The sequence below is a fragment of the Podarcis bocagei genome (assembly GCF_964188305.1).
Source record: "Podarcis bocagei genome assembly, chromosome: 2".
NCBI lineage: Eukaryota > Metazoa > Chordata > Lepidosauria > Squamata > Lacertidae > Podarcis > Podarcis bocagei.
The window spans coordinates 6,147,790-6,160,275 of NC_138126.1; the positions used below are offsets into that span (position 1 = coordinate 6,147,790).

A 12,486-nucleotide genomic window follows, 5' to 3' on the forward strand; every position below is an offset into this window, starting at 1 on the left:
TTAGCTAATTTCACTGGTGTAATATACCATCTGTACATCATTTTCATCACATTTTCTTTCAAGGCATTGCATGCTGTAAATTTTAATCCTTCTTTCCACAGTTTTCCCCAGTCTTTTAACTGTATGTTATACCCAAAATCCTTGGCCCAGTGTAGTTTTCCCCCATATTTCTCATTCCAGCATTCCGCCTCCCCCCCCCCCCCCGCAAGCCTATAAGCTCCTACAAGACTACAGAACTTTAGTTGTGGTTCATGCATTGCAGAGGGTTGGACTAGATGACCCTTGGGGTCCCTTCCAGGTCCAATTCTATGATCCTCATGATCCAGGTGGTTTATCTAGGGCAGACTTCGCCAATCTGGGGTCGATGGGAGTTGTAGTAGTTCAATAGATATAACAACACTGAAATACAAGATGCGATTGGAAAGTTTGGTGAACGGTCACAGAAATCGGACAGCGAGAAATATTCGAACATACAATCGGCATCGGAAACCCATGAAATGCTCACAATTGTGTACAGAGATGAAACTGTAAGTCAAAAGCCAGCGTATGAGTGGTTTAAGCCTTTCCATGAAGGGCGGCAAACCATCGAAGATGACCCTCATTCTGGCAGACCATCGACAAGCAGCAAATGTTGACAGAGTTTGTGAGTTATTGATGTGGGATTGGCGTTTGCCCATCCAAATGATGGCGGAAGAATTGCATATTCCGTGTGAAACAGTTACTGAGTTTACTGGGTTGTCCCACCCTCCATATTCTCCCGATCTGGCCCCACCAGATTTATTTCTTTTTCCAAAACTGAAATCTGCACTGAAAGGGCACAGATTTTCCAACATTTCACACGTCTAAGCTGCTGTGAAGAGGGAACTGAAAGCAGTATGGAAAGAGGACTTCGCCAGAAGTTTCCAACAGTTCTACAAACGTCAACGGTGCATTGTATCTAAGGGGGTTTACTTTGAAGGCCTGTAAGCTATGTATGTTTGAACATTTCTCACTGTCCGATTTCTATAACAACATTGAGGAAAGCCAGATAGCAAAGGTGATGTAGAAAGAAGACCATCACCTGCTCCATGCGAAGATCTATCTATACCAGGCTTTAGCCCACCAAGAGCACTTTCCCCGGTTTCCAGAAACCAGTATTCAGAAAGCCTTAAGGCCTCCAACCGCGTTTCCACTCATTTCGGTTTCTCTCTCAATTTCAGTGGTGGATGTGTGCGAGACGGACAACGAAAGCAATTCCACAAATGGGGAGCTACCCCCAATAAGGCCCTGCGACAGGCCAGCGACCACTAAGCAGCAGCCCAAAGAGGCACCAGCCACCAGGCTTCCCCTGCAGATCGTGGGACCCGAGGTGGTTGATACCGGCGGAGTCGCTCCTTTAGGTACGCCATTCCCAAGCCATATTTATTTATGCGTTTTGCTTAAATGTTTGCAGGCTGCCTTTTTGTGTAAAATGCCATCCGGCGTAATGCAATCTAAAAAGACAGTGCTGTGGTAACAACAATAAAAGCATCAAACACACCAGTAGAAGTGGTAGTCTGCAATTATTCTGGAATTCCCACTGTTCTGTTATGATACAATAATCTTTATTCTCATTGTCCCATACACAACAAAGAAATTGAAAAAAATCTACATCAGACATTCAAAAACCAACAAGCCTGCTATCCCAGCTATTCCAGCCTGTTTAGCCCCCTAAAAACCCTGATACCCCATAATTAAATACAATATACTCCCACAGAGACTTACCTTGCACTGCTATAAAACCAAAACCGCATTTGGATAGAAACTGTTTCCCAGGCAGCTAGTCCTAGTCTTTATAACCCTGGACCTTCTTCCAGAAGGCAGAAGCTGAAAGAGATCATTTCTGGGGTGCGCACTATCCTGCGCTATCTCTGCAGCTTTCTTATGGCACCTGGAAGCATAGATTTGATCCAAGGTGGGAAGAGTGCACCCAATTATTCTCTCCAGAGTCTTTACAACCCTGGACAGCATTGTTTTTTTCCCTGACCGTGTTCTTACGTTTCCTACTTGCTTTTTTAGTCTTTCGTGGAATAACAAACTGGTTTGATGTTGATGCTGCTGCTGCTGCTGCTGTTGTAAATTTTTATTGAATTTTCAAAAGTTTAACCTATGTACTTCCATACATAGAAGATTTGTATTTTCCCAACTTCCCATGGTATTTTAATCCCCGCCCCTTCTGCTGCACAGTACCTTCTATTTCTTTACAACCAGTGTGCCCTGGCACCCTGGGGTGCCTTGGAGGATGGTCAGGGGTGCCTTGGGCAACACCCGCCGCTTCCTTCCTTCCTTCCTTCCCTCTTTTGATGCCCTCCTGTGTTTCTGCCTCCCAAAGGCTTGCACAGCTGTTTGTGGCAGCAGCCCTGGCTACAAGCTCCGCAGGCAAATGTTACCTCTGGATCTGGCCAGGAGGTGCTAGGTGCCATGAGCTGAGGCAGCCTCAGAGTAAGCAAGCAAGTGAACAAGGGCACACAGCTCCCAGCCAGCCCTTGCTGTTGGGGATGGACAGACAGGTGTGGGACCAGGCAGGCAGGCGGGTGCTTTGCTAGCCTTACTTGCGCTTGCTGTGTGTAATGCCTGCCTGGGAGCTGAGTGCCCAGTGCCAGAGGGGAGCCTTTCCACCACGCAGGCCTGGCGGTGCCCACTGTTGCTGCTACTACTGCTGCCTCCCAAGGTGAGTAAGGTGCTGGCCTCATACTCACCTTTGGCCAGTCTCCGTTGGGCCACTAAGGCTGGGGGCATCTTCTTCCCAGGCCGCTGGGGCGGGGGGTGACATGAGGAGACACCTCTCTTTGGAGCAGGGGGGCAGCCCAGAGACCAAGAGTGGTGGCGGCAGCTGCCCAGAGGACTCCCAAGGAGAGGGGAGAATAATAATAATAATAATAATAATAATAATAATAATAATAATAATAATAATAAAAAAATTTATACCCCGCCCTTCCCGGTTCAAAAACCAGGCTCAGGGCGGCTAACAACAAATTTAAAGCACCTTAAAACATTGAATTATAAAAGCAGCATAAAAAACAGTATAAAAACACGAATAACAATAAAAATCAAAAATCAAAAATCAATTAGATAATCCCCAGGGCTAGCTGACTAAATTGGTCCTACTTGGGCCAGTGACGAGGTCAGAGGAGAATTAGCTGTGGGGTCTCAGAGCGGGTGGCTGAGGGAACAATACACAAGGGAGGGTGTTTGAAAAGAGGTGAGGGGCTGCCGGCAAGGGGGGGGGGCATAACTGGGTTTCTGAGCCCCACAGGGGTGCCGCAGAAAGAAGGAAATTGGCCAAGGGAGCTATGGACTCAAAAAGGTTGAAAACCTCTGTCTTGCACCAATACATCAAAACTGTGTTCTCCAGTTCCTTCTGTTGCTTATGTTTCAAATCTTGCTCGCATCAAACTATAACATTTTCTTAAATAGTCCTTTAATGTCCATCTTAATTTGTTAAACCAATGTTTACATTGTGACATTGCTTTGATATGCCCCGTAGGAAGTGGTAGATAAATAGATAATCGCAGCAGACACGTTTGTCTCCTCTCTCTTTCAGGAGGGGATGTTTGGGAGACGGACAACGAATGCCAAGCCCATCCGGTGTATGAGGACTGCGCTAGCTGCCCACACACAGAGGAGGACGACTGGGATCAAGATGAAACAAAGAAGCGGGAAGGAAACAGAAGCAACGAGAGTTCTGCTCATGTGTGTGGCAACTTCTCCGGAATCGCAGGCCGCGCGCGAGACCAAGCACCACAAAACGCGGAGGAAGGGGAAGAGTGTCCTGCCTGCTGGAAAAGGTGATTTGCAAGTACAACTGGTTGATATCTATACGGAAACCCAGCTATGGGGAGAAGGAAATGTGTCTGGAGTGTGGAAAGAGCTTCAGGTCAAGGCAACCCACTTTCTTCTGCAAGGAATCTGTTTCTGAAAGGCTCTTATAGAAATTTGGGGGTTAGGATTTTCTCGAGCGTTGTCACCTCTCAGATAAAGCTGCTCATTGTTGGGCAGGGGGTGGGGTTTACAAAACAATAATAATCGAGGAAGCATAGGCAAAAAAAATCCCCCTCCATATTTAATAAATACACCCAAGACTAAAAAAACATGAATGTCCCCCTTTGCAGTGCGTGCACAAATCCGCCTGTGTTTCTGCATGTGGGATGCTATCGTCTGCATGACCCTCCTCTGCAATTCCATTTAGGAACTGCTTTGCATGAAGTACAGTGGTACCTCGGGTTAAGTACTTAATTCGTTCCGGAGGCCCGTTCTTAACCTGAAACTGTTCTTAACCTGAAGCACCACTTAAGCTGATGGGGCCTCCTGCTGCCGCTGTGCTGCCACTGCACAATTTCTGTTCTCATCCTGAAGCAAAGTTCTTAACCTGAAGCACTATTTCTGGGTTAGCGGAGTCTGTAACCTGAAGTGTATGTAACCTGAGGTACCACTGTATCTCAAAGGTAATTTCACAATGAAGGAACGTCAATATTAGCCCAGCGCTCTCACAAACACCCACTCACCCCCTTCATACCCTACGCTATGCAAGTCTTGGGATGAACAAATGCGTTTTTAACACAGGTCGCTCTCATAACTGTTGGTTGATCTTGGTGCTGCGCACACCGGGGTGGGGGGCAGATATGTGGCCCTCCAGCTGTTGGACTGCAACTCCAAGTATTATGGAACTTATTGGCCATGGCAGGTGAGACTGAGGGGAACTGGAGTCCAACCTCAGTGGGAGGGAAATAGCTTAGCCATCCCTGCTCAACACTGACTGGCTGTAGCTCTCCAAAGTTTGAGAATAGGCACCACCCCGTGTGGGGTGCCCTCCCATCGGATGTCAAGGAGATAAAGGACTACACAACTTTTAGAAGACATCTGAAGGCAGCCCCGTACAGGGAGGTTTTTTTAATGTTTAGTGTTTTATTGTGTTTATTATGGCTGGGGCAACCCAGCCAGATGGGCAGGATATAAACAATACATATTAACAACAATCATCATCATCATCATAATTCATTATGCGTTTCCCCAGCCACTCTGGGCGGCTCCCAACGGAATATTAAAAACACAATAAAACATTAAAAACTTCCCTAAACAAGGCTGCCTTCAGATGTCTTCTAAAAGTTAGATAGTTGTTTATTTCCTTGACATCTGATGGGAGGGCGTTCCACAGGTTGGGCGTATTAGTATTAGTATTATTTGAAGTAGGGTCTCTCCCAGCCCTATTTAGTGAGCAGGGATATAGGTCAACAACAACAGCAACAAATACCCCGCCCATCTGGCTAGCAAAATGATAATAATAAAATGTAAAACATTCCTGATACAGGGCTGACTTCAGATGTCCTCTAAAAGTTGTTGTTGTTGATGTTGATGATGATGATGATGATGATGATGAGAAGAAGAAGAAGATGATGATGATGAAGAAAAAGAAGAAGAAGAAGAAGAAGAAGAAGACGACGTTACAGTTATCATTTATATAACATATACTGTGTTGGTTTCTGAGGGGAAAGCAAAGGCGTTATGTTGGAAGACGCAGGGTAGATAAAGTGCTCTTCACACAGCACATAAACTGTGGAACAGAAGAGGATTAGACAAATTCATGAAGGAGAGGGCTCTTAATGGCTGCTAGGCATGGTGACTCAACTCTGCCTCTGAATCACAGTTTCTGGAAACCACAGGAGGACAGAGTGTTCTTATGCTCAAATGCTACCTGTGGGATTCCCAAAGATATTTGGATGACCACCATGAAACCAAAATGCTGAGCTAGGTCGGCCATTGGCCTGATCCAATAGGCTCATCTTATGTTCTTACGTTAACCAGCCAAATTCCCCAAACCAACTACCGTATTTTTCGCTCTATGAGACGCACCAGACCATAAGACGCACCTAGTTTTTGGAGGAGGGAAACAAGAAAAAATATATTCTGGATCCCAGAGGATAGCCGCGCGAAGCCTCTTCAGGGCAGCGGGAGGAAAGCTGCCCCAAGACCCAAGAGCCGTGCTCCCTTTAAAGAGCACACGGAGTGTGTGTGCGGCTCTGGGGGGCTTTTCCCTGAGGGGGGAGAAGGGCAGCCCGTCAGTCCCTTCCCCCACCTCCCAGAAAAGCCCCCAAGAGCTGTGCTCCCTTTAGAGACCCGCGCGGAGCTGCCCTTCTCCCTCCTCGGGGAAAAGCCCCCAAGGGCCGCACACATGCTCCACGCGGCTCTTTAAAGAGAGCGCTGACAGAGCCTCCCGCCTGCATTCGCTCCATAAGACACGCACACATTTCCCCTTACTTTTTAGGAAGGAAAAGGTGCGTCTTATGGAGCGAAAAATACGGTCGTTTTGCTAGAGGGAGAGAGAAGTCATCTTATAGTGTCATTTTATAGTGCCAATACACTTCTTTGACTCTTGCATGTTGTCGTCCTAGATGGACCGGAGACGAAACCCAAAAGATGCTCTCTATAATCGCCCGTAGCCCCGGCATCAAGGCGTTTATGAGCAGCAGCAGCCCGGCTGTGGACGAGAAGCACTGGAAAGCCCTGCAGGATGAAATGATCTCTCTGGGATACTCCAGATCCACCTGCCAGCTCCGCGACAAGTGGAAGCGCTTGAAGATTGACTTTTTCAATCAGGGCATCGAGGCGGCCTGCGGACAGGTCAGAGTCAAGAACCCGCCTCCCTTCTACAAGGAAGTGACTTCGGTTTGGATTGCAGCTGGGAAACCACCTTTTGGGGAGCACAGAAAGCCAGGTATGTTTTAAAAGAAACCTTCTGATTTGCAGGTCTTCTGGTTTTTTTTTCAGATTATAATTCCAGTATCTTGACTTTGCTGGGTTGAGTACATAAAGCTAGAGAAGGCTGCTGCAAGGCACTTTTTATTAATTGGCTCTTCAAAATACAGTGGCACATCTGGTTAAGAATTTTTGTTTTGTTTTTTTTGTTTTGTTTTTTAAACTTTTTTATTTAAAATTAAAAAAAATATATTATCCAGAAACATATCATCCTTAAAGGTAAAGGTAAAGGTACCCCTGCCCATACGGGCCAGTCTTGCCAGACTCTAGGGTTGTGCGCCCATCTCACTCAAGAGGCCGTGGGCCAGCGCTGTCCGAAGACACTTCCGGGTCACGTGGCCAGCGTGACATCGCTGCTCTGGGGAACCAGAGCCGCACACGGAAACACCGTTTACCTTCCCGCTTGTAAGCGGTCCCTATTTATCTACTTGCACCCGGGGGTGCTTTCGAACTGCTAGGTTGGCAGGCGCTGGGACCGAACGACGGGAGCACACCCCGCCGCAGGGATTCGAACCGCCGACCTTTCGATCGGCAAGCCCTAGGCGCTGAGGCTTTTACCCACAGCGCCACCTGCGTCCCTCATATCATCCTTAGTCCCCCCCCTTTTTCCTCCCTCTGCCCCACCCTCCCACACAAAACCCACCCACCCCCACCCCCAGACTTCCCTCAGTTCCAGTCTTTGATTTCTCTAAGAATGTTGTTTTCTGCATGTTACACAGTTATATAGATCCTCAAACTATTTAGCTGATTATTGTCAATAAAAAGTTTGTGAATGTTTATTCAAAGCCAGCCAAGGAGTCCAGTTTGCTTTGTTGTGTCTTCAGATACTTTGTAAAGGGTTCCCATTCATCTTTAAAGTCACAGTTATCCTTGTGCCATAGCTTATATGTCAGTTTTGCCAGTTCTGCATAGTCCATCAATTTTTCTTGCCGTGATTCTTTAGTTGGGGTTTCTTCAGTCTTCCATCCTTGTGCTATTAAAACTCTCGTGGCCACATCTGGTTAAGAACTTAATTCGTTCCGGAGGTCCGTTCTTAACCTGAAACTGTTCTTAACCTGAGGTACCACTTTAGATAATGGGGGCTCCCGCTGCCGCCGCACCGCCGGAGCACGATTTCTGTTCTCATCCTGAAGCAAAGTTCTTAACGTGAGGTACAGTGGTACCTCAGGTTACAGACGCTTCAGGTTACAGACATTCAGGTTACATACTCCACTAACCCAGAAGTAGTTCCTTGGGTTAAGAACTTTGCTTCAGGATGAGAACAGAAATTGCGTGCCGGCAGTGCAGCAGCAGCAGGAGGCCGCATTAGCTAAAGTGGTACCTCAGGTTAAGAACAGTTTCAGGTTAAGAACAGACCTCCAGAACGAATTAAGTACTTAACCCGAGGTACTATTTCTGGGTTAGTGGAGTTTGTAACCTGAAGTGTCTGTAACCTGAAGCGTCTGTAACCCGAGGTACCACTGTAGATCCACCTTCGACAACCTGGTGGCTTTCCATGTACAGTGGTACCTCGGGTTACAGACGCTTCAGGTTACAGGCACTTCAGGTTACAGACTCCGCTAACCAAGAAATAGTACCTCAGGTTAAGAACTTTGGCTCAGGATGAGAACAGAGATTTCGCCACAGCAGCAGCGCGAGGCCCCATTAGCTAAAGTGGTACCTCAGGTTAAGAACGGTTTCAGGTTAAGAACGGACCTCCAGAACGAATTAAGTTCTTAACCAGAGGTATCACTGTAGTGCTTTTCTCTGGGGTGGGGGAAAGGGTGCTGGTACTCAATATGAGGTACTCACCACAGGGGGGGGGTACAGTCTCTCCCCCTTCCCCCAAAACACTTTTTCTGGAAAGCTTTGAGGTTAGCCACCCCTGCTCTATACTGATTGGACGGTCCCTTCCTATTCCCCCTGTGCCACTCATGTCGGTTTCTCTCTCCGTTTCAGCGGTGGATGCATCAGAGACCGACAACGATTCCACAAATGGGGAGCCACCGCCGATAAGGCCCTGCCACAAACCAGCAGCCGCCGGGCAGCAGCCAGAAGGGGCACTGCCAACCAGGCCTCCCCTGCCAGTTGTAGGGCCCAAGGTGGTCGATACTGGCGGAGTTGCTCCTTTAGGTACTCAGGAGCCAAGCGGTTTATTTATTTATTTATATTTTTTAAAAAACAAACCATTTTAATAATCTTTATTGGTTTCGATTAAAAACATATATACATAACAACATTTGAAAAGGAAAGAGAAGAAAGAAAAGGGGCAAAGAGATATAAAGCATTATACACGTCTTCTACGTAAATGCAATAACATATTAACACTTAAATTCATACAAACTCACAAAAAGAACAGAAAAGGTTTCTATATATTTCTGTATATTTAAAATGTTTCATAGACTGCATTTTCATACAAAATATTCCAGCTTTGATCCGGACAGTGGTCAGAAAGCGGCCCCTTGACTGATAAGATAGTAAAAAGGTAAAGGGACCCCTGACCATTAGGTCCAGTAGCGGACAACTCTGGGGTTGCGGTGCTCATCTCGCTTTATTGGCCGAGGGAGCCAGCATACAGCTTCCAGGTCATGTGGCCAGCAGGACTAAGCCGCTTCTGGCGAACCAGAGCAGCACACGGAAACGCCGTTTACCTTCCCGCCGGAGTGGTACCTATTTATCTACTTGCACTTTGATGTGCTTTCGAACTGCTAGGTTGGCAGGAGCAGGGACCGAGCAACGGGAGCTCACCCCGTTGAGGGGATTCGAACTGCCAACCTTCTGATCGGCAAGTCCTAGGCTCTGTGGTTTAACCCACAGCGCCACACAATAACATATTAACACTTAAATTCATACAAATACAAACTCACAAAAAGAACAGAAAAGGTTTCTATATATTTCTGTATATTTAAAATGTTTCATAGACTGCATTTTCATACAAAATATTCCAGCTTTGATCCGGACAGTGGTCAGAAAGCGGGCCCTTGGCTGATAAGATAGTAGTGAGGAGTTTTTATGTGTGCGTTTTTAAATGGAAAGCATCTTTTATGACTAGGTACTTTATATCTTAAGGACATAGGAAGGGTCTGCTGCACCAGAAATGCCCACAAGTTGTAGTGTTAGGAGAGAGGGAGGAAAAAATACTGATCTTTTGTCATTTTAACAGCTTTTGCTTTTCCAATATTTTGTGTTCTTTTATTTCTGTTTTCTAAAATCCATTAAGGTTTTATTATAAGAACAGTGGTACAAGCAGTTAAAGGCAAAACAAACAGAGACACCTTCGAATAAACGTGGACCCCTTTCTTTAACCATGTTAATGACCAAAATCAAGACCTCCTGCTACCAACCGCTCAGTATTCTCAGTGGAGAGGTTACAATAAGTAATATGCCTGAATATTGAATCTGTAAGTGCATGTCTAGAGACAATGGATAAAACAAACACCATTAGATGTACTGCTGGATAAGTGTTTAATGGTTATTGTATTTGTTTAAAAACCAATAACTAATTGTTTGTTGGATTTTTAAAAAGAACAGCGGTACAAAAGAAAATCTGGAACGGCCCTGTGCTGATTTATTTTCCAAGAAAATTAGATTTTCTCCTGCTGTTCACAGAACAAAACATTTGGTGAAGCTTACACGTCATATGAATTATAAATAATATAAAGATTATAATAATGTGTATATCATGACGGAGGTAGTGCACGTTCAAAGAAGCAGAACATTGGAACGTACAGGACACATAAAAGAAAGTCCGTTGTGCAGTACATAGTTAAACTATGGAACTCACGGCCACAAGAGGCAAGAGTGGCCACCAACCCTAGATGGCTTTAAAGGCAGATTAGCCAAATTCATGGAGAAGAGTGGTTGGCCACTGTGAGACCAGGAAGCTAGACTAGATGGGCCATTGGCGTGATCCAGCAAGCTCTTTCTACATTTTTATGCGCTGTATCTTAGATACCATTTTTATAATAATAATAATTTATTATTTATACCCCGCCCATCTGGCTGGGTTTCCCCAGCCACTCTGGGCAGCTTCCAACAGAACACTAAAATACAATAACCTATTAAATGTTACAAACTTCCCTAAACAGGGCTGCCTTCAGATGTCTTCTAAAAGTCTGGTAGTTGTTTATCTCTTTGACATCTGGTGGGAGGGCGTTCCACAGGGCAGGTGGGTGCCACTACCAAGAAGGCCCTCTGCCTGGTTCCCTGTAGCTTCACTTCTCGCAGTGAGGGAACCACCAGAAGGCCCTCAGAGCTGGACCTCAGTGTCGGGGTTGGACGATGGGGATGGAGACACTCCTTCAGGTATACTGGACTGAGGCCGTTTAGGGCTTTAGAGGTCAGCACACTTTGAATTGTGCTTGGAAACGTGTAGGTCTTTCACCAGTCTAGCTGCAGCATTCTGGATTAGTTGTAGTTTTTAATTAACACCACCTCCGTATGTTCCTGTAGTTGAAGTTGCAAGGAGGGTGACCAGATGCAGAGAAGAGAACGAAGGATGGGAGCAGGACGAGCCTATGACCCCGACTTCTGAAGAGGAACCTCCAGGAACTCCTCCTTCTCCTCCCTTCCACCACCAGCAAGCCCCTTCTCTTCCAGAAGAGCAGATTGAGTTCAAAGAGATAAAGGAGGAGGTGGAAGATGCAGATGAAACTGTTTTGGGGTACCCTCCTCAAGGACTTGCGGAAGCAGCTCGTAGCAGTGGTCTTCTCACGACAACTGCAAGTAGCAGATCAGCATCTGCCACAGAGAGGCATGTGAAGCAGTGGTATATCAGCCAACAATGTCCCACCTGTTCCTCAATGAGTAAGTCAAGTTATTGAACTAAGCTTTCCCATTCAAACCATTGCGGGTGGCGCTGTGATCTAAACCACTGAGCCATTTGGGCTTGCTGAAGGCAATAGAAGCTTTTGTGTTCCACAGACGTGCAAACGAAAGAACTTAAATGTGACAAGGATTCCCAGAATAATACCTTGTTTCGCCCTGCCAGGCTTCATCAGCCAAGCATACTCCTATTTTGTGTATCAAAGACATGGAACAAGTGACATAGCAGATACCGCATATTATTCCGGGAATCCTTGTCATGTTTAAGTTCTTTCGCCTGACACCGGCATACAACAACTATATTTTGCAAAGGCACGTGTTAAGATCTTTCGTATCCTTTGTCTGATACCTGCATACAGCAGCTGCATACAGCAACCATACTTTGGAAAGGCAGATGTGGAACATTACAAAGAAAAGTTCATCTTTTGCAAGTACTGCTCCTTAAAGTTGTTATGTTTGACACTTGTATTCGCTAAGACATACATGGAACACAAAAGCTTCTATTTGGACATTACTTATATAAGATCTATTTGTATTTCCTGTTCTAAATGTTGGTCCTTAATTGCTTCTATTCAATTAGATAATGTGAAAAGAGTTATGTTTATATGATGTATAAAGAATTTACTTAGTTAAACACAGCCAGTTACGTTGTGGGTGTATTTGTTAGTTGAATTTACGTAACTATTGGTTTGACAGTGTTGTGTGTGGACAAACACTGGCTCCCTCGGCCTGAAAGCGAGATGAGCACCATACCCCATAGTCGCCTTTGACTGGACTTAACCGTCCAGGGGTCCTTTACCTTTACCATTACCATATAGATTATTAATTTGTGAATCACCTGAACCCTTTTGTCCCAGCTCGGTCGTTGAGATCATCTGCAGGAGCATCATCGGTCGTTCCCCGAGTTGTTGA

General features: G+C 45.8%; 1 protein-coding gene across 7 annotated transcripts in view; it reads left to right on the forward strand.

The window, feature by feature from the left end:
* The window catches only part of LOC308580368 (uncharacterized protein), a 40,204-nt gene that overhangs the window by 25,525 nt on the left and 2,193 nt on the right, over nucleotides 1–12,486 (forward strand). For 6 of the 7 annotated variants that reach the window (XM_081181820.1, XM_081181819.1, XM_081181822.1 and 3 more), the window contains 5 exons: nucleotides 1,200–1,379; nucleotides 3,563–3,806; nucleotides 6,408–6,730; nucleotides 8,710–8,883; nucleotides 11,203–11,556. In XM_081181820.1, the coding sequence (XP_081037946.1) occupies nucleotides 1,200–1,379; nucleotides 3,563–3,806; nucleotides 6,408–6,730; nucleotides 8,710–8,883; nucleotides 11,203–11,556 (1,275 nt within the window). The remainder of the gene's footprint in view (nucleotides 1–1,199; nucleotides 1,380–3,562; nucleotides 3,807–6,407; nucleotides 6,731–8,709; nucleotides 8,884–11,202; nucleotides 11,557–12,486) is intronic. The other variant, XM_081181823.1, reaches the window with a different exon arrangement.